The sequence below is a fragment of the Oncorhynchus kisutch genome, linkage group LG16 (genome assembly GCF_002021735.2).
Source record: "Oncorhynchus kisutch isolate 150728-3 linkage group LG16, Okis_V2, whole genome shotgun sequence".
Taxonomy (NCBI): Eukaryota; Metazoa; Chordata; class Actinopteri; order Salmoniformes; family Salmonidae; genus Oncorhynchus; species Oncorhynchus kisutch.
In genome coordinates this window covers 15,153,525-15,175,918 of record NC_034189.2, presented here as the reverse complement: position 1 = coordinate 15,175,918, position 22,394 = coordinate 15,153,525, and the positions used below count along the sequence as shown (strand labels likewise).

Sequence of the window (22,394 nt, the reverse complement as noted above, 5' to 3'; positions counted from 1 at the left end):
GAGAGCTCCGCGCTATCGCCCACGTGGCTAACACGGTAACGCCTAGTTCTAGAATTGTTCTTCATAAAATCTGATTTTAAACGTAACCTTAACCACACCTCTAGCTAACGAACAGGAAAATAAAGGTAGCTATATTTGATTATGGATGGTTTTTACACAAATTACTTCAGCTATTTGCTATAGCCCAACAACAACAACATCTGACCTCAACACAGAAGCAAGCTATTGATAGCTAGCTCAATTCCAAATGCCAATCCTACAGTTTCCCACAAAACATGGCTAGCTAGCAAATGTAAATCAGTTAAAAACCAACATCAAACTTATTCAAATTGTCACCTTACAATGCATACAATGGTATTTTGAAACACTATCTAGCTAGCTACTCCATAGTCCAAGCTACGGTATGACACATCTCAAACTGCTGAGAAAAATTGCTAGCCAACGTTACAAATAAACAAACAGCGCATCTGTCTGTTGTGCATTGACTGCAGTGTGCAAATGCATTCTTGTTAGCTATTTTCCCCCAACATCGGGCACCCCCTAATTTAGGACACTCTACAGGTTAGAGGATTATATCACCTCGAGCTCAACATTTAAATGGACTGGAAAATTAAGGTAAGTTTTGCAACTACAGACAACCTTCTAGCTAATTAGCTGACCACCGATTTTCATTGCAATTTATGTACGTTAGGTTTTGAGAGTTTTCATTTTTTGGGGGACACGCTGTATATTTAAACATTTGACTGTACGACAGACCACACATCATTTAAAATCAAACTTTTTACCTCCTAAATGTAGCTAGCGGATTTCACACATGTTTTGTTTTATCGGAAGGCTAGCCAACTATCTAGTAAACACTTCGGATACGAGGTTGGTCACTATTTTTGTATCAAAATTAAACGGATATATCTTGTAATTGAACAAAACAGTAAGGTGGACAATAATAATGGACATATTTTTTTGCTAAACCGTTTATCAAAACTCTGCTAGTCGTAGTATTTCCACTGAAATGTTAAACATGCTAATTGCTAACACGTTAGCTAACATTTTTACAACACCAATAATCCCAAAACATTGACGGCTTGATCACAAGATAACAGTGTTGAAGGTAATATATGTCTTAAAAGCTGTTGAATATGCCGATAATACGGGTTGCTACTCTATCATTAGAAAAGCTCACCAGTTTTTAACATGCATAACACATTCCCGCTACGCTCCTTCTCCTGTCTTCTTAACATTTTAATCCAAATGTGTGCTGATCAACAGTGCCAAATTAACAACTGTGCCATGTGTTGGACATTTGTCAACATCTCTGCCATGCACACCTGTGTGAAGTTGGATACAACAAGGACTAGCCACAATATTGGAATTTGTGGTTCGCTTTCAAAATTAAAGTCCCCCATTGAAAGTAATTCAAACGGATACATATAGTGGAGTCATGCCATATTTGAACTAGATAATGATTACCAAGATCGGGGTGTTATATAAATTAAACTAAATGCAATAATTTGTTAATTTCAAACTGTGAATGTAATCGCATTTAGAATTGCATTGGGGACAAACGTACACTGAACATCTTCAGGTATGGATCGTGCACCCATGAAATGGATTATCAGCCTACTCAGTGACACAGAACACAAATGTGTAGAGTTTACACAAATATTAGCATCTTAGCTCTTATTGCAGGACTTTGACTATAAAGCCTATTGTGGGTATTCAACATACATCTTGGACTGTACAGCCTGAGCTAGAGATTGTGCACTCATGACATGGGGTATCAGCATTCCAGTGCCAGTCAGAGAACACAACTATGTAGAATTTACAGAATTATTGTCTAGCTCTTATTTTGCATCTCTGCCCAGTTTGCTTACCTTCAATGAATGGGGCTCTGTTGTTTCTTCGCCCCCAAAGCATTTCAAAGATCACAACCATTTGAGACTGAAAATCCCCATATGGATTGACCATCTATGGTTTGCATGCCCTGCTGAAGGACTATTATGTCAAATAGGTGGTTGGAGTTCGTTAGTCCCCAGTGCAGTGTTGCTGAGTATACTGGTAGCTAGACCATAGACTGACTGCTGGTTATGGATCTGGTTATATATATTTGAAAAGTTGTATTCAAAAATACCTTGCTTGATAAACTAGTAGGCAAATTTCCCAGCCAAGCATATACAGCTAGTAGAGTCATGTTGTTTGTGAAGTGCATTAGCAAAAATATTAGTCCTTTCTTTATAACAAAATGCAGTATTTGGTTTAATTTTGCATAAGGATGTAACTCAGTTGCCCTGATATGAGCATCCTATTCTTGTTTAGTGACAAAGAATATTACTCAGACTCAGAAGTGACTTATTAACAGTATGAGTAGCATGATGATTAACAGTCATTTGTTGTAATCTTGTCTTATCATCTTTTGTAAACTTTTGTGTTTGAATGTGGACTTGAAACCACAACCCTGGTGCTACCTACTGAAACTAGAATCTAACATGTTTTTTTCAACAAGAATCAACCTCAGTGAGCTCATTCACACTGAACTACTTGACTGTAATGCCAAATATCAGGGTTAATGTGTGACTTACAACTTTAGACTGAATCAGCCTCCAGAGGGAGCCTCTTGACCGTTCATTCTAGAATATGAGTATAGTATGTGATGTCTGGGATGCCAGACTACAATATGAATGTTAGTTGTGTTCTCGTGTGTGTCACTGAAATGCTGATACCATGTCATGGGTGCACAATTTCTGGCTTAGGCTGTACAGTCCAAGATGTATGTTGAATACGCATAGCAGGCTTCATAGTGAGCTGATTTCCCACAGTCAAAGTCTTGCGCTAAGAGCTAAGAAGATAATATTTGTGTAAACTCTACACAGTTGTGTTCTGCGTGTATCACTAAGTAGGTTGATACCCCATTTCATGGGTGCACGATCCATAGGTTAGGCTGTACGTTGCAATATGAATGTTCATTACTCAAGGGTAGTTCATGGAGCCATCTTCTTAGCCCTTTGACCTCCTCCTCCTCGCTCTTACTTATAAAGTACCTACATTACAGTGGCACTATGCAAAATAGTGTTTTGAAGATCTGTTTAGTCATGATTGGGGTGGCAGGAAGCCTAGTGGTTAGAGAGTTGGGCCAGTAACTGAAAGGTTGCTAGATCAAATCCCTGAGCTGACAAAGTAAAAATCTGTTGTTTTGCCCCTGAACAAGGCAGTTAACCCACTGTTCCTAGGCCATTGTTGTAAATAAGAATTTTTTCTTAACTGACTTGCCTAGTTAAATAAAGGTTAAATAAATAAATAAATGACTGCTCATACCTTCCCTCTTCAGACTCCTCCAGAAGGATATCCAAAGTCCATTGATGGTTAAACATTAATCATTGCAATAAAATGCTCTACGGAGAAAAGGAAAGAGTTTAACTAATCTTCAACAGACTCTCCATTTTAAGCATGCTGTGGCAGCGTTCAGGTAACAATTTCTATCCATTCATTTATACACGCATGTGATGAGTTTCATTCCATAACGCTATATATCCATTTTCAGAAATGTTGGTAAATTCACTTTTATTGTTTCAAAAAATTATGAAAGAGATTGGTGTGGTGTGTTTTTTCACTATCTAATCATGGCATGGGGTTGTTCAATGACTGGCATGTTTTTCTTTAAAATCTATCACTTAATGGTTTCATTCCAGAGAGACAAAACATCATGTTATAAAAATGCTATACAGTATCCATCAAAAGATTGGACCCACCTAATTATTCAAGGGAGTGTGCAAAGCTGTCAAGGGTGGCTACTTTGAAGAATCTCAAATTTAAATATATTTAATTTGTTTAACACTTTTTTGGTTACTGCATGATTCCACATGTTTTTTCATGGTTTTGATGTCTTCACTGTTATTCTACAATGTAGAAAATAGAAAAATAAATAAAAAAACCTTGATTCAGTAGGTGTGTCCAAACTTTTGACTGGTACTGTATGTCTGCCTCACTCTGCTAGGTTTTACAAAGTCCATTTGAACAAATAACAAAACATTTTATATGAACTGTACAAATGATACATTTGTGACATTTAAATAAAAGTATTCAATACAGTAATATGATATCTGTACGGTATGTAAACCATTTACATTTAACATTTTATCCAGAGCAACTAACAGTAGGTGCTGTTACGGCAAATGAGTGAAGAGGTGTGGAGTCAGGCGCAGAGAGCAAAATATGTGGGAAAAACACGCTTTAATGTCCAGGAAAAATAACATGAACAAAAGTAGGAAAACAAATGATCAGAAATAATAACGGACAGCGTGAAACCCGGAAATGCAAACAAAATACACTCAAACACAGAACAGACGAAACAAGCCCGCACGAAACAGAAGCGGGCTGAACAAACTTATATAACCCCACCCTAACAACCGAAAAAGAAACAGGTGATACCAATCAGACAAAACCAAAGGAACACAGAACAACGGATCGGTGATAGCTAGTAGACCGGCGACGACGACCGCCGAGCGCCACCCGAACAAGAAGGGAAGTCACCTTCGGTAATATTTGTGACAGGTGCATTCCTCTTAAAATAAATAGATGAGAACCTCATTTCACAGTCATATATATATATAAATCATATTCAATATTGTAGTCGTAAAAGGATATATATATATATATATATATATATATATATATATATATATATATATATATATATATATATATATTTATTTGATACAATCATTCCATTCCAGCTAAACAATGGATATACAGAATTCTGAAAAAAATCATACACATCTAAAATCTATCAATAAAAAATCTAAGAACAGTATTATTTTACACACACATAAAGGTACCCATAAGATATCATTTCTGATGAAAAAACACCACTTAGAAAAATGTGTAGATATAGAAATAATACATTTAGATATGCTAGTCTTGTCATCTGTTGCAACAGGACTTTTTAGACCTACTATATTCAACCATTTTTGTATTCACCACATCCTTGTTTTGGTCTGTAATACATTTCTTCTTCTTTGGTGAGGATTAACGCTGGTTGGCATCCAATATATGTTGCATTGCCACCACCAACTAGACTGGAGTATACAGTATATATTCATTATACTCTGTGATACAAAATGGGAACAGGAAAAAAACTACCATTTCAACTCACCCTACACTCATTAAAACCCCACAATCCTATTCCCCTATATAATCCTACACCAGGCCTACCGCCTGGGAGGACGGAACACTACCACTCATCACCCGCTGCAACGCTTCTGCATTAAAACCTCGCAATCCCAAGTACTTCCCTGCAGCTGCCACCACAACCTCTACTTTCTATAACTAACGTTCCATTTCTGCAGTAGAGTTGATAACCATGGCTATGGATGCTAAGACTCCCACCTCACTGAAGCACAAATTATTCCTATCACTCTCCATTGGCCTACTCACCGGAATCCTCTCAGTATCCCTCGCCCTGTACCCATCTTCCTCTACCATTGCCTCAGCATGACACCTTCTGTACTACTCTGACCCTGGCAACCTCAACCTGCCATTCTCTCACCAGACACATCCAACTGCCAGCATACCTATAACAACGTAATGGGTTCGGGACAAAAGCTCTCACGGGATAACTGGCACATCCTAACTTAACTTTGTCGGGTAAAAACTCATCAGGACAGACAGTCTTCCCTGTCACCACGCTCTCCACCAGGTCTGCTTCGCACCAAACGTTGGGCAACACATACACCAGGAATCTTCCATTTCAATTGCTCCTCAACACTTAATGCCACCCAGTTATAACTCCTTTCAATGGCACCCTACTCCGGAGTTCTTGTCCCTAGGCGCTTGGTTCGGATTGCCCACTCCCTCTGGACAAAAAGACCATCACGAGTCTACCTCAAGTTACTTTCATTGACTCTCCACCCAACCTGACACCACACATGGATCCGCCAGAAGGCAAGGATCCATTCTCTCCAAAGAGCTCATTCCAACTCATCCTCATCATCATTGGGATGAGGCTGAACCTCGACCATCTTCACCACACCTGCCACCGCAGGTAATTCATCGTCAGTCTTGACAGATTCATTTTCGTCCTCCACCCAAGTGTTGTGATTTATCCAACGTCCTCACTTTGACTTCGGCATATTTCCTTCTTCCTCAGTTCCCTTTCTGCCGTCAGAATAAATTGCTTTTTTGTGAGAAATCAAATGTATATGAATTGCTGTGTTTTCACACATGGATGTCAATGCACAATTAATTTTAAATATCCTCCCTGAAAATGTGTGATACCAACTAAGTTCATGGTATCATGTGATTTTTTAAAATCTTAATATTTGTTTTTGTAGATTAATGAACTCTGCGTTTAACGGGACCTGGATTTATGTTCCCTGTCAGGTGCATCATGGGACCTTTGATTCAGCAAGTCTGTTTGTTAACATTCCTCATCCTCTTTAATGCCTGTTCATCTGTTGCAGGTAATTACAATTACAAGTAATATTTTGTCCATGTTAACATTTACCTACACCTACAAGTTAAGTATAATAAATGTATGTTTGAGATTGACTGCATTGCGGATCTAAAAATCACCTTGCATCTTAAAAAACCACAAAATATTATTATATGTACGGTAGATCAATCAGATTTTCCTTGTGTAGCACAATGCCTTACAAATTCTTGAATCGCTCAAACATGTGTGTCATGTTGTATTCAGCACGGCTTTCTATTAAGTAGGTTTATAGATTTGTAAAACAATGTAGATGTCTATTTCTTTGGTATTAGTGGTATATACAGTAGTATGATGTACACTTTTGTTGAAACTTTGTGTAAATGTCTTGATACATGTGCAAATGTCTTGATATGAGCCGCTCTTATGTTTGTGTCCTTCAGACTGATATTGCAACACTTTCTTGTCTCTCCACTCAGATAAGCAGCTTGTTGTCCCTCCTGACCCTGTAGTTACCTCTGCTGGTCATGATGTCATCCTTCCCTGTCACCTGTCTCCTCAAACCAGTGCTGTTAACATGGATATCAGGTGGTTTAAGGAAGGAGAATTCGCTAGCCCCCTGTACCTGTATGATGGTGGAAAGGTAACAGAGGGGAAAGGCTATGATGGAAGAGTGAGTATGTTCACTCAGGAGTTGGAGAAAGGCAATATATCACTGCTGCTGAATAATGTCATGGCTTCTGAAAGGGGAATCTACAAATGCCATGCCAGCTACATGGACTGGATTCAGGAACTGCCTGTTGTACTACAGGTTAAACGTAAGTAAATATGAACTTACTCAGTAAGAAGATCATTTTAATCAATTCCTGTCTAGTGCAGAATCATCAAAGCAGATCAACAGAATGTAGAGTATTTTAGATTTCACAATAGGGTAAAACTATTATTTCACCTGTTTCTTTACAGAGCAGGGCAGTGTCCCCAGGATCTCCATGAGGAAGCACCACAGAGTGTTCATCCAGCTCAGCTGTAGCTCAGAGAACTGGTACCCAGAGCCTGACATGTTGTGGACAGACAGCAGTGGGAAGGAGATCACCTCAGCAGAGACAGAGAGACCCAACCAGAAGGAGGGGGGCGTCCTGTACTCTATAACCAGTCACATGAGAATAGGGATGGACAAACTGGAGGGGATCACCTGTGTAGTGATGTCACAGTACCAGGGAACCAAGATGGAGTCTAAACTGCAGATGACTGGTGAGTTTAGGGACTGGAATATACTGTAGACCAGGAATAGACAACTGGCAGCCCCCCTTGTGTTGGACCAATTTGACCACCTCCAAAAAAATCTAAATTTACTGTTTAGAGATAGAATAATAAAATACTGGAGGGGAAATGTATAAACTTGGTTGTGCATCAGCAGTCACTCAATTATCCCATGTCATCTATTTGATTATTTATTGGTAAATTAGTCTAGTAACCAGCTATCTAAAATTGTAGTAAGCATAGTTGAATTATTGATTGGCGTGGGGCCTATTGATCATAAAAAACTGCAAACATTTGCCTCCACCTGATGGCAAAATGATCAGTTCCGTTTCTTTGTGGCCCCCACCCTCATCACAGTTGCACATCCCTGCTGTAGACCAATGCCTTTAACAAGTGGTCTAGGGGATGTTTGTTCATCATGTTAATAATGTGTAAAGTTTAGACTCAAGGTACGGCTTATATAAGACAAAGATTAGGTTGGAGTGTGATTAGGTAACATTTGGAAAAATGTGGAATGTTGAACCTTATATAATTTGCAGGACTAATTGATTGCAATGATAATCTAATCTAATCTTTAACCCTGCTTGTGTTACAGAGGAATTCTACATGAGCAGTCTGCCTGACCGGGTGTATATCTCTGCATTTATGATTCCTGTGTTTTTGGGACTGCTGTGTATCACTGCATCTGTGCTCTCCTTAATCCATCAGAGAAGAGGTCGGGCTCACTTGTTGTTTAAATATGATATCAGGTTATAATTATAGATCACCATGTTTATTAGTAGGTTCTGTGATACAACATTGTTGTAGGCAATTTCAGATGTTATTGGAATTAAATTCTATATACATTCATTGTGGAATGCAATACTGTTGTGCAAGTACTTTGTGCAATGATGATGATATTATATATTCACCTCCAGTTGTTCGAGAAAAACTGAAGCCTTTGGGTAAGAACAGATACTGAAACATGCACTAACTGAGTTTTGTAACACTTTTGAAAACACTAACATCTCAAGTTTCATTCTTTATAAATAAATCAAATGCAATTGTCAACAAGGAATTAAAATATCAAGTAATATGCTGTATATAGAACTCATTTACAAATATATATGATTTTTTTTTTTACAATAGACGATATGAATGCAAAATTAAAAGCTATGGATCAAGGTATTGAATATTTATCTTCAATATATACAGTATTTCCTTAAAATGAATAATTTAAAACTGTTTTAATTCAAACTGAAATAACAACTTTCCTCTACTGTATATTACAGAGCTCATCAAAAAGACAGAGGAACTCACTTATAAGGATATGTTAATGGGTACGTATTATGTGTTTTACAGTTGATGGACCATCATTTTTTTCACAAGTATTAAAAGTGAATTGATACAGAAACATGATTTTGTATTTCCACAGGAATTACTGAAACAATCCCAGACTCTGGTAACTATCGGCTTCTTTCACATTAATGCTGCACAAACTTCAAGTGATTTGTCAGCTAAGCATATAATCCATGCAGTTTATTTTTCATATATACAGTGTGGTACTGAATTATTGACACCCTTGATAAAGATGAGCAACAATGACTGGATAAAATAAATAATTCAAATACTGAGCTATTTTGTATGTTCAAATAGATTGGAAATTATATTATTTTATACTAATACAATTGCTCAGAGAAAGAGATTTTATTTAAGAACTACTTTTTTTTCAAAAAGGTAGATGTCAAAATTATTTACACTCCTTTTTTCAATATGTTTCAATACCTAAACCTTGCAGAGATTATGACACTGAGACTATTTCTAAAATGTTTTTTTTGAGTTGGAAAACACATTGGGAGGGATCTCCATACAGAAACCTTCCAGATATTTGATATCGTTCGTCTGGACTTCCCTCTTCAATTCAAACCATGGGTTTTCAATGGGTTTCAAGTCCGGAGACTGACATTGTCGTGTGCTTGGGTTCATTGTCTTGCTGAAAGGTCCACTTGCGGCCGAGTGTCAGCCTTCTGGCAGAGGCAACCAGGTTTCTGGCTAAAATGTCCTGGTTCTTGATAAATTTCATGATGCCGTTGCACCTTAACAAGGGCCCCAGGACCATTGGAACAAAATAACCCCATAAAATCAATGATCCACCATATGTTATAGTAGTTATGGGGTTATTTTCTGTTCATGAATTCTCATTTCGTCACCAAACCCACCACAGGTGTGCGTGGCCATATTGCTCTATTTTTATGTAATCTGAACAATGCACTGGTTCCAATCCAAATGTCAATGTAGTTTAGAAAACTTCAGGCTTTTACAATTCATGGATGAAAATCGAGCTCTTTGGCCACATGTACCAGTGGTGAGTTTGGTGTCGAAATGAGAATGCGTGAGCAGAAAATATTACTTCTTAGCGGGGTCTGCAATTATTGACACCCTTGATAGTGATGAGCAATAAACACTGTATACAACACAACTCAGTATTTGACATTTTTATAGAATGTTTAAAAAAAATACAGAAATTATATTATTTTATAGAGATACTATTTCTCAGGGAATATATTTTGTTGAAAAAGTAATTATTATTATTTATTGTCAAAAAGGTAGGGGTCAAAATTATTGACAATTATTATTGACATCCATAAAGATTCTTATGAATAAAGTAGTCAAATGTTTAGTATTCGGTCCCATATTCCTAGAACGCAATGACTACATCGAGCTTGCGACTCTACAAACTTGTTGGATACATTTTCAATTAGTTTGGTTATATTTCAGATTATTTTGTGCCCAATAGATATTTATGGTAAATAATGTATTATTTATCACTTTTATTACAAATAAGAATAAAATGTGCTTCTATACACTTCTACATGCTACCATGATTAGGGAATATCCTGAATGAATTGTTAGTAATGATGAGTAAGAAAGTTACAGAGGGTCACATATCATATCCCAAAGACATGCTAATGTTAGCATGTCTTGGGGGTAATGTTCTCACCCATCATTATTCATGATTGTATCAGGATTATCTGTAATCCTGGTAGCATCCACATTAATGTAGAAGTGTATTGAAGCACAATGTATTCTTATAAAATAATTATAATTAGTATTCATTTCTATTGGGCACAAAATGATCTGAAACACAACCAAAACTACGTTTTTAGAAATATTTTCTATTCTTATTTACAATAAAAGTGTATCCACAATGACTGTCATAACCTCATTGTCATTATATCATTTCAAATCCAAAGGGTTGGATTACAGAGCTAAAACAACCAAAAATGTGTCACTGTCCCAATACTTTTGTATATATACTTACATCAATTCCTTTTGTTGTCCCCATCTTAGTTTGGAGCTTGATGGTTGATCATGCAGGTAATTATGAACACTTTTATAATTCATATGTGTCATGAAGTTTGACGCTAATATAATGTGCAGGCACACACATCTATATCATTTTATGTTTCAATTTAACATATGATCACATTTCCTACCACAAATAAGATTATATTGTATTGTTTTTTCAATAATCATGTTAATTCATTATGGAACAAATATAACATTTTGAAATATACTAATGTTATTGGATTCATATTTTGTGTGAATTGTATCGGAATTCTTTTTAACATTGAAAAAAAAAATAACGCAAAAATATTTTCAGTGGATGTGACTTTCGATCCTGACACTGCACATCTCAGACTATCTTTATTTGATGATAACAAATCTCTCAAATTTGGAGAATTAAAAGAAAAAAAGGATTGTGAGAATTTCAAAGAAAAATGCAAAGGAAGCAGCAGCATGAAGTTTGAAGAAGAACACAAAGAAGACACAGAGCGTTTTGGAGGAAAACCTACAGAAAATAGTATGTTAAATGTTTCAGGAAAAGACAAAGACAAGAAAACTGGATTATTTAACAGGATGATGAAAAAAGGACAAAACAACGAAGGTACTCTGCAGGTTGAGGAAGTACACAAAGAGGAGGCCACTGAGAATTTAGAAGAAAAATGCAAAGGCACTAAAATTAGGTTTAATCAAAATACGTGTGTCTTGGGAAAGGAAGGATATGACAAAGGTACACATTACTGGGAGGTTGACCTGGGGAAGAAGAGCCAGTGGAGTGTTGGGATCGCTCAGGAAACTGAGAAGAGAGACAACATCCAAATGTATCCACATACTGGCTTCTGGAGCATATTTTACAAAGATGGAGAACTGAAAACAGTTGAACCGTCTTCCACTTTCCTTCCCATTGAACTGACACCTGAGAAGCTGGGAGTTTTCATGGACTATGAGGGGGGACAGATAACATTTTTCAACGTGGAGAAGAAATGCCACATACACTCCTTCTGTGGCATGTTTACTAAGAAACTCTATCCATTCTTTGGTCCTTTGATTGATTGTAAAGAGGAACTCAAAATCTCACCTGTGGTAAAAAGAGACAAACCCTCAACCTCCAAGAACTGTTAGTGTAAATAATGGAAGATGACAAAGTCAGTGAAAACAGAAAGGTATTTAGAACCCAAAGTATATTATAGACACTTAAATTTAAGCTGAAAATGTAAATCCTAAAATGTTGTTTAGCATGAAAAGTTAAAGCCGGTGCGCCTGGTACCTTCTACCATACCCCGTTCAAATACACCTCAGTCTGTTGTCTTGCCCATTCACCATCTGAATGGAACACGTACACAATCCATGTCTTAATTGTCTTAGGTTAAAGAAGGATTTTTAAGCATTGTCTCCCACTTTCATCTAAACTGGTATAACAGGTGACATCAATAAGGGATTATAGCTTCACCTGGATTCACCTGGTCAGTCTGTCATGGAAAGAGCAGGTGTTCTTAATGTTTTGTACACTGTGTTAATCTATTTAAATGTAAAGTCGCAGTTGTTTTAATTACAATATGTATGACAATATAGAATCATTGACTCACTCACTGTAATTATGTGTAATATTCTGTTTAAAAGCTTTTCACTCACATTTTTACAAAATCTGTAAAAATGTAAAAAATGTTTTGTGACAATAATAAAAGGCATTTTAATAAAAGTGTGTCATGAAAAGTACTTGTGTGTTAGCGGATATTGGGTTAAAGGCCCAAAGGCCTCATTTGCTAAGTATTATTTGTTTTTACATTTATTAAAATGTGTGTTCATCACAAAAAAACATGTTTAATTTAGAAATCCCCAAATTTATTGCAGAATTTATGTCAATTCCATATTTTCATTTCAAGTTCACGATTTATAAATCACATGTTCCTGTAGATGTTATATGTACAATTTACAATCAAATCTGTGGGTGCAAACATTTTATTAATGAGGTCCCAGAATAGCAGTCTTTACGAAGGCCTCTGATGCTTGTGCTGACCAATGGCTGATTACAAACCTTCCTAATCTAACAAACTGATTGATCCTCATGATCGCAAGGTATAAACTGATACACATACAAGTCTTAAAAGCAATATTTTGTTTTTCACAAATCAATACAGTGTACAGTATATATGTGTATGAAAGGAGACATAACATTACCTGTGCATTATGCATGATTTCTCTTCTAATATCCGTGTGGTTTGAGAAAAATACAACTGAAATAGCTGTATTACATTCAACAAAGTTGAAGAAAAATATCATACATTTTCAACAATTTCAAGCATATGCCTAAATATTACTGAAGTGACAATTATTCACATTCAATAATTGTATATTGACCATTATTACTGTAAGACCACTCAGCCAAGTTAAGCTTTCTATCACAATAAAGTATCCTACTGACAGGTGTAGAGGGGATCCTTTCATGTTTTACATTATTTCCAGTTTTTAAGTTGAAATTGACAAAATTGTGATGGGCTGTTTTTCATACTTCCAGGGTGAGAAAAGTGGGCGGACATCATCCTCATAACTTGGTCCATTGGTAAATGAATAGATGAGTGAATTATCTTCTGCATTGTAGAAAGTCACCTTCCTTTCCTGATAATCCACATAGATACCCACTCGGTGTGGAATTCTTTCATTAAGGACATCATCACCCATGAATGTTTTAAGGTTTTCGCCATTGGAGATCCTGACTACCCAGAAGCCATTGTCAGGGCTGAGAACCAACTGTCCTTTCCTGTTAGCTGTTGCGCTAGTAACACCAAGTACCCAGTCCTTGTTCTCCTTTACACACACCTCCCAGTAGGCCCTCATAGCACGGCCCATACTGCCCAACACATAGGGGTCTTCATCAAAATGCTTGTCAATGTCATTCTTGTCAATCTCTGTCTGTGGTTCTCCTTTTTGTGTCACCCACTCCACAACTTTCCCATTGTGTGATATCTTCAGCTGAGAGTGAGCTGTTTTTCCATCTAGAACAACATCCACTGATGAAAACAAAAAAAGAGTCAACCAATTATGTCATATTTGGTAAGACTTAATTTTAAGGTACACATATTAGTAACTGATTTGTGGTTCATAAGTGTGTATATGAGTAGCTAATAAGGCCCTGAGTATGTCTTACTAGCCATATAGTAGGCCTTAATCCTGTGTTTTCTTATTCAAACATTATACCTTTAAAGGGGCAGTGCAGTCAAAAACGTGATTCTCCTGTTTTGTTAATAATATTTCCACACTATGAAGTCAAAATAAGACTCTGAAATTGCAAAAATTATGATAATGCCATTTTAGTGTAAGAGCTTGGAATTTCAGCCAGTTCAAGTAGGATGGAGTTTTTGTCCTACAGCATGACATCACGATCTGTTCTGATTCTTATCATCTTTAATTTGCATAATGTATCCTCCTACTTTGAAGGGGCTAGCGAGGTAGGCTCTGAGTCTAGACGATCCTATCCACCAATCAATGCTGTTTATGTAACTATATTTACATTTGTATCATCATCATCAGGCTGAGCATTTATTTGGCAAAATGAGTATCAGGGAAATACAAGTATATAGATATATACACACAGTTATTTGGCTAAATGAGTATCAGGGAAATACATGTATATACATTTATACACTGTTATTTTCATGAAATAAACACATTTACCAGATATACAGTGATGATTTGAAAATAAAAATAAAAACTGCACTATTAAAGAGCAAGTTAGATGATATACAGATTGCTAGGAAGCTGTCTCAACATGGGACTAATAAGGGCATGGCAGCTTAAAATGTCTTTCCACATGCTAACCTCTCATCATTACCAATAACAGGGGAGGTTAGCATGTCTTGGAGGTATGATCTTTGACCCTCTGTAACTTTCTCACTCAACATTATTCACGATTCATTCAGGATTTTCCCTAATGGTAGCATCCACATTCATGTAGATACGTTTCAATTCATATTTGATTGTTATTTGTAATAAAAGTGACTCCAAAATTACAAAATACATAATTTACCATTAATTTATATTGTGCACAACATCATTTTGGTTGAAGATCTGATAATATTCAGTGTAAATCATTTGCAAAAATAGAGAAAATCAGAACAGGGGAAATACTTTTTCACAGCAGGGTTGAATATTTAGACATAGAAAGAATATGATTAAATCTGATTACCTTCATGTGAGCGCGCCTCTAGAAAAGAAAAGGATACAGACAGGTTTAACATGTTTCAGGCTTATTATAGTACTGTGATTTGTTAACCCTATCAGTCCCAAGGCCGCAGCAAAAATCATCAATTTCCTTTATCTGACTTTCATTTATCTTAATGTCCAACGATTAAGTGTTTCACCATTTCCTTTTCATGACAACCAGGGCTACAAATAGAACACAAAACTATTTGACATAAACAGTTGCACTCATGAGTTGTATTGACAAATGTCAATAATAATAAAAGGTCAGCCAAAACAACAACCTGATAGAATAAATGTATATGAATGCTGTATGTACAGAAATGGTTTGCTCACAAGGAAATGGATATCCAACTAGTCAGTGACAACTGTGTGGAGTTTGAAGTTTGTGACAGAAACGATGTGAGCTTAGTACAGTGTTATAGACACTGTCCTGGGATTTCCTATGATGTTTACTGTAGAACAACCCCTTACCTTCTAACAATTATTGTGTAGCTTGTGAGGTCATAGAGCAAAACATGTTACATGTGCATGTTTGTGAGATTCTCCGATTTTCAACCCTGGCCCCGGGCCCCTTCGGGACCTGCCCTTGTCTCATCAACATGGCTCTAGCTCAGCCCCCGTTAATCACACAGACTAATGGTTGGTATTTACGGATGTGGAAGAAACAATCAAGGAGTTTAAAAGGGGTTAGAAGTCCAAAATGTGTCAGTAATATGGTGGGACTCATTGGGTTAAGTTCATTTATGTATCGTAAATACAATGGTTAATACTGATTAGCACATTACCATTATGTGGGAGGTCCAAATTCGTATTTGTATCTGGAAAAAATACAATACAATTAGACCATAATAAAAATACATTAGAAAAGTAATACATCTCACAATTCACTCTTATTCTAGTACTGCTATTTATTTTGTAAACTGTACTTGAAACAGATTCATTTCAGGTTGACTGTTGCTTATTCAAGATTTGAAGTGTCCTGTGACAAAATGATTATTTCCTATTGATATCAGCATGGTTAAGTAACCTTCATTCAGCCTCATCTTTCATTGAAACTGCCTTAGGCATCTTGGGATGGGGAGATATATTTTTGTCTGTATATCCATGTGACCAACTGAAAATATAGCGTACCAGTCAAAAGTTTGAACACATCTACTCATTCAAGGGTTTTTCTATATTTGTACTATTTTCTACATGTAATCTATTAGTGAAGACATATAAACCCTCCAAGCTCGTCATCAAGCTCGAGACCCTGGGTCTCGACCCCGCCCTGTGCAACTGGGTACTGGACTTCCTGACGGGCCGCCCCCAGGTGGTGAGGGTAGGCAACAATATCTCCTCCCCGCTGATCCTCAACACTGGGGCCCCACAAGGGTGCGTTCTGAGCCCTCTCCTGTACTCCCTGTTCACCCACGACTGCGTGGCCACGCACGCCTCCAACTCAATCATCAAGTTTGCGGACGACACAACAGTGGTAGGCTTGATTACCAACAACGACGAGACGGCCTACAGGGAGGAGGTGAGGGCCCTCGGAGTGTGGTGTCAGGAAAATAACCTCACACTCAACGTCAACAAAACTAAGGAGATGATTGTGGACTTCAGGAAACAGCAGAGGGAACACCCCCCCATCCACATCGATGGAACAGTAGTGGAGAGGGTAGCAAGTTTAAAGTTCCTCGGCATACACATCACAGACAAACTGAATTGGTCCACTCACACAGACAGCATCGTGAGGAAGGCGCAGCAGCGCCTCTTCAACCTCAGGAGGCTGAAGAAATTCGGCTTGTCACCAAAAGCACTCACAAACTTCTACAGATGCACAATCGAGAGCATCCTGGCGGGCTGTATCACCGCCTGGTATGGCAACTGCACCGCCCTCAACCGTAAGGCTCTCCAGAGGGTAGTGAGGTCTGCACAACGCATCACCGGGGGCAAACTACCTGCCCTCCAGGACACCTACACCACCCGATGCTACAGGAAGGCCATAAAGATCATCAAGGACATCAACCACCCGAGCCACTGCCTGTTCACCCCGCTGTCATCCAGAAGGCGAGGTCAGTACAGGTGCATCAAAGCTGGGACCGAGAGACTGAAAAACAGCTTCTATCTCAAGGCCATCAGACTGTTAAACAGCCACCACTAACATTGAGTGGCTACTGCCAACACACTGTCAATGCCACTGACTCTACTCCAGCCACTTTAATCATGGGAATTGATGGGAAATGATGTAAATATATCACTAGCCACTTTAAACAATGCTACCTTATATAATGTTACTTACCCTACATTATTCATCTCATATGCATACGTAGATACTGTACTCTATATCATCGACTGCATCCTTATGTAATACATGTATCACTAGCCACTTTAACTATGCCACTTGGTTTACATACTCATCTCATATGTATATACTGTACTCGATATCATCTACTGTATCTTGCCTATGCTGCTCTGTACCATCACTCATTCATATATCCTTATGTACATATTCTTTATCCCCTTACATTGTGTATAAGACAGTAGTTTTTTTTGGAATTGTTAGTTAGATTACTTGTTCGTTATTACTGCATTGTCGGAACTAGAAGCACAAGCATTTCGCTACACTCGCATTAACATCTGCTAACCATGTGTATGTGACAAATAAATTTGATTTGATTTGATTTGAACTATGAAATAACACATATGGAATCATGTAGTAACCAAAAAAAGTGTTTTATATTTGAGATTCTTCAAAGTAGCCACCCTTTGCCTTGATGACAGCTTTGCATACTTTTGCCATTCTCTCAACCAACTTCACCTGGAATACTTTTCCAACAGTCTTGAAGGAGTTCCAGTTTGCTCACAAGGAAATGGATATCTAACTAGTCAGTTACAACTGTGTGGAGTTTAAAGTTTGTGACAGAAAATATGGGAGCTTATTACAGTGGTAAAGACACTATGTCCTGGGATTTCCTATGATGTTCACTGTAGAACAACCCCTTATCTTCTAACAATTATTGTGTAGCTTGTGAGGTCATAGAGCAAAACATGTTACATGTGCATGTTTGTGAGATTCTCAGATTTTCAACCCTGGCCCCGGGCCCCTTCGGGACCTGCCCTTGTCTCATCAACATGGCTCTAGCTCAGCCCCCGTTAATCACACAGACTAATGGTTGGTATTTACGGATGTGGAAGAAACAATCAAGGAATTTAAAAGGGGTTAGAAGTCCAAAATGTGTCAGTGATATGGTGGGACTCATTGGGTTAAGTTCATTTATGTATCGTAAATACAATGGTTAATACTGATTAGCACATTACCAATTCGTATTTGGAATTCTTTTTCACCAGTCTTGAAGGAGTTCCTACATATTCTGAGCACTTGTTGGCTACTTGTTCTTCACTCTGCGGTCCAACTCATCCCTATCCATCTCAATCGATTGAGGTCAGGTGATTGTGGAGGCCAGGTAACTCCATCACTTCCCTTGGTCAAATAGTCCTTACACAGCCTGGAGGTGTGTTTTGGGTCATTGTCCTGTTGAAAAACAAATGATAGTCCCAGGAAATGCAAAACAGATGGGATGGCGAATCACTGCAGAATGCTGTGGTAGCCATGCTGGTTAAAAATCTATGTCCATTGCTCGTATTTCTTGGCCCAAGCAAGTCTCTTATTCTTATTGGTGTCCTTTAATAGTGATTTCTTTGCAGCAAATCGACCACGAAGGCCTGATTTCACACAGTCTCCTCTGAACAGGTGATGTTTTGATGTGTCTGTTACTTGAACTCTGTGAGGCATTTATTTGGGCTGCATGGCAGTTGTAGTTAACCGAGTTATCCTCTGCAGCAGAGGTAACTCTGTGTCTTCCTTTCCCGTGGCAGTCCTCATGATAGGCAATTGTATCTTAGCGCCTGATGGTTTTTGCAACTGGATTGACTGGCCTTCATGTCTTAAAGTAATGATGGACTGTCATTTGTCTTTGCTTATTTGAGCTGTTCAGGCCATAATATGGACTTGGTCTTTGACCAAATAGGGCTATCTTCTGTATACCACTCCTACCTTTCACAACTCAACTGATTGGCTCAAACGCAATAAGAAGAACAAAAATTCTACAAATTAACTTTTAACAAGGCACACCTGTTGATTGAAATGCATTCCAGGTGACTACCTCATGAACCCGGGTTGAGAGAATGCCAAGAGTTTGGAAAGCTGTCATGGCAAAGGGTGGCTACTTTGAAGAATCTCAAATATAAAATATACTTTGATTTGTTTAACACTTTCTTGGTTACTACATGATTCCATATGTGTTATTTCATTGTGTTGATTTCTTCTCTATTATTCTACAATGTAGAAAATAGTAAACATAAAGAAAAACCCTTAAATGAGTTGATGTGTCCAAACTTTTGACTGGTACTGTATAACCAAACCAAAAAAAACATATTTTTTTATTTGAAGGTCAACATATACAGTACATCTTCTCACATCACATTTTTGTTGAATACTCAATTCTAAATTACTGAAGGGCCGTCCACAATGCATTTATAACCTTTTACTGCATTGGGCTATATCAGGGTCATGCAGAGTCTTTCTTGGTAGTCATAAACAAATCTACTTTGAATGAAAAGTATAAACCTCATATACATGGTTATGGGCTTTTAAAAAAGAAGACCTGTACCATGGCAGATATAGAACTTAAATGTATTCAATTTTGGGTTTGCATTCCAATATTACACTTTATATACATCACAGAAGACTGAAATATAACTAAACCATCTGACATAGAAACACCAGATTTCTGTTGTTATGAATGTTTATTCATTATGAAATTATAAAAAATCTGAATAACATTCCACTCATGAGGCCAGTAGAGAGCGATTTGGTCATTTGACTGCAGGAAAGGGCTACAGAAGCAACGTAACATTTTAGCCATACATTCTAAATTGGTCACCCACCCTCTCCTCCAATGACATTAAATCTTCCCAGCAGATTTTGATTTGCATCTGTTAAAAATGACAAAACATGTCATTTAAGTGTATCCTTTTCTAAAGTAATTTTTGAAAGATAAACTGGGAATTTGATATTTTTTACTAATATTATGATTGTCTGCTTGTTTCATATCTGCAAAAGAGTTGAAAAAGCTGTCAGTTTCAATTTAAGGGGATTTCCACTACTTTATAACCTCATAGTCTAAACATGCTGAAGATAATGAAAATTATGTTAAAAAGTAATGTGGTGGGATTCCCTGATTTAAGTGATAAATCTATTGTTTTAAAAAGTAATAAAGTATAATGAATGAAGCTTTACGTCCACAGCACTTATACCATACCAAGAAAACCACTCCCAGGATAATAATGATCCCAAATGTAACACATCTCTCAGCTGTTGATTAAAATAAGTGGTGATGGACATGATATGTTGTTTTTTGATGTTGCTTTATGGTTCAAATCGAGATTGACAACCAACATTTGGAAATGTGGTACCAGGGTGAATGGCTTAGTCTGCCCTCATAGCCCTTCCCAATACTTTACTATTAGCTTATTACCTGGAGCAGATGAACAGGCAAAAAAGATAAAGAATGTTACCAAACAGATATGCTGGATCAAAGGTCCCATGATGCACCTGCCTGGGAACATAAAATCATGACCTGCATCAAGATTATTAAAATAATGTTGTAAAATAATAAGTATGGATAGCATTCCTTTATTTTACAAATACTCTTTCAACAAAATCTTTGTCAACAAGTTTACTTAGATATACTTTTGTGCCAGTACTTCAATGCTTAATTTGAGCCGGAACCTGTCAGAAGAGGATCCGGCACCTCTCCAATTTGGACTGTTTTGTTTGGAACATAATTGGCCGGATCCAGTACCTATCGTGGCATGACAAATCATTTATAAATAAAACCTATCGAAGATCATTCGAGTTGCCTCCTCTTTAATATTCCTTTCTCCACAAATAACGTCATGTGAAAAAGTAGATTTTCAGACCGGGCCTAATATCATACGAGTTGATTTGGGTTGGGCCGGTCCGGATTTATGGTTTTCGCAGCATTGTAACCATATATGTTTAAGACCAACGCGTGGCTGTGTGAGAAGCGCGCCAGTATCTCTCACATAACTAGAATGAGATTAACTTTCTATGAACTCTCTCCCTCTCTGCTCTGATAGACATGAGCCTGCAACTCTAATTTCTCCAGCATTGCACTTCATAATTTATTTCCGTATAGAATCATAGCTGCGCGAAGGTTTCTGGGGGAACTGCAGTACCACAGCCTGGCAGTACACCTGATACATTGAAATACATTTGCCAAAGTTATATAATTACCTCTGTTCAGAAATAAATGAAATCATTCAGAATAGCCCACTACACAAAGAGAAGGCCTATAATTTAGCCACATAGGTTAAATAGTTTAATTTAGTCTAGTTCTGGATTGTAGCCCAATAATAAGGAATAGTCTACAGTCGGGAACGCGTGGCAAATCGGTCAGTGAAAAAAAAGCATGCAGACAAAACATTTCATGTAAAATTGAAAGAATACAGGTTGAAAAGCCACGACTCCTGATGAAAAGAGAAGACTCTATGCTGTAGGCCACCAAAATATTTGATCAATTTAAAAATATATTTTACAAAAGAAAGAGAGAGGGAGATACGTTTTTGTGAACAGCGCATCATTGGGTGAGTCAGTGAATCTGGAAAGCATTTTTAGGACTATAATATCCTCATATTGTAGCCTACAACTATTGTAGGTTAAATTGCAGTTAACCTTTAACCTAGGTGTAGGCTGTTGATGGATTCAAGATAAGGTCGTTTTTATTGATCTCAGTTTGTCAGTGTCAAAGTAGCCTGCCATTTTGATCATTTGTGCGATATTTAAAATGATTCTGACAAAGTCTCCAGTGAAGTAAAATTACGTTGAATTGCATGATATGCATTTTTAAAAGGCCAACATTTTCCCGGACCGTAGGTTACAAAAAATGTTCCCCATTTGTTCAATTTCTGTAAGTGCCTCTACTCTACTGCTCAATGCCACTACGAAAATGCGATGATATGCATGAAATGCTTTATGACAAAGGTATTGTTTTCCCCTCATGCGTTCGGGTATCTCAGAACTCCCCAGTTCAGCCCCCTCTACCACTCACTTTTTGTGGTTCACTATGAACCAGAGTTATATACAATTAAACCATCAAGACATTTGAAAGCATTATTAAATGTA

The 22,394-nt window shown here is 37.4% G+C and overlaps 2 protein-coding genes across 7 annotated transcripts in view; one reads left to right on the top strand and one right to left on the bottom strand.

The window, feature by feature from the left end:
* The first annotated feature begins 3,408 nt into the window (after nt 1-3,408).
* Nucleotides 3,409-13,617, top strand: LOC109906336 (butyrophilin subfamily 1 member A1). Of its 3 annotated transcripts, none has more exons than XM_020503992.2 (11): nt 3,409-3,460; nt 6,324-6,452; nt 6,901-7,239; nt 7,385-7,672; nt 8,277-8,396; nt 8,599-8,625; nt 8,810-8,845; nt 8,953-9,000; nt 9,096-9,122; nt 11,012-11,038; nt 11,325-12,704. In XM_020503992.2, exons 2-11 carry the CDS (start codon nt 6,359-6,361, stop codon nt 12,125-12,127), a joined length of 1,809 nt encoding a protein of 602 aa, XP_020359581.2. In that variant the 5' UTR covers nt 3,409-3,460; nt 6,324-6,358; the 3' UTR covers nt 12,128-12,704. The 3 variants fall into 3 exon arrangements, with proteins under 3 accessions (XP_020359581.2, XP_020359582.1, XP_020359580.2); XM_020503993.2 differs by lacking the exons at nt 3,409-3,460; nt 11,325-12,704 and adding exons at nt 4,762-6,034; nt 13,521-13,617 and having other exon boundaries at nt 6,373-6,452; XM_020503991.2 differs by lacking the exon at nt 3,409-3,460 and adding an exon at nt 4,774-6,034 and having other exon boundaries at nt 6,373-6,452.
* LOC109906358 (butyrophilin subfamily 1 member A1-like) overlaps nt 12,826-22,394 on the bottom strand; it is a 31,637-nt gene continuing 22,068 nt past the window's right edge. The window contains exons 3-7 of one of the 4 annotated variants that reach the window (XM_031793013.1): nt 20,487-20,545; nt 20,135-20,182; nt 15,991-16,023; nt 15,189-15,206; nt 12,826-14,013 (exon numbers count right to left, since the gene is read on the bottom strand). In XM_031793013.1, the coding sequence (XP_031648873.1) occupies nt 13,472-14,013; nt 15,189-15,206; nt 15,991-16,023; nt 20,135-20,182; nt 20,487-20,545 (700 nt within the window). In that variant the 3' untranslated portion in view covers nt 12,826-13,471. Of the gene's footprint in view, nt 14,014-15,188; nt 15,207-15,990; nt 16,024-20,134; nt 20,183-20,486; nt 20,546-20,724; nt 20,806-22,394 lie in introns of all 4 variants that reach the window. The other 3 variants (XM_020504046.2, XM_031793014.1, XM_031793012.1) reach the window with 3 other exon arrangements.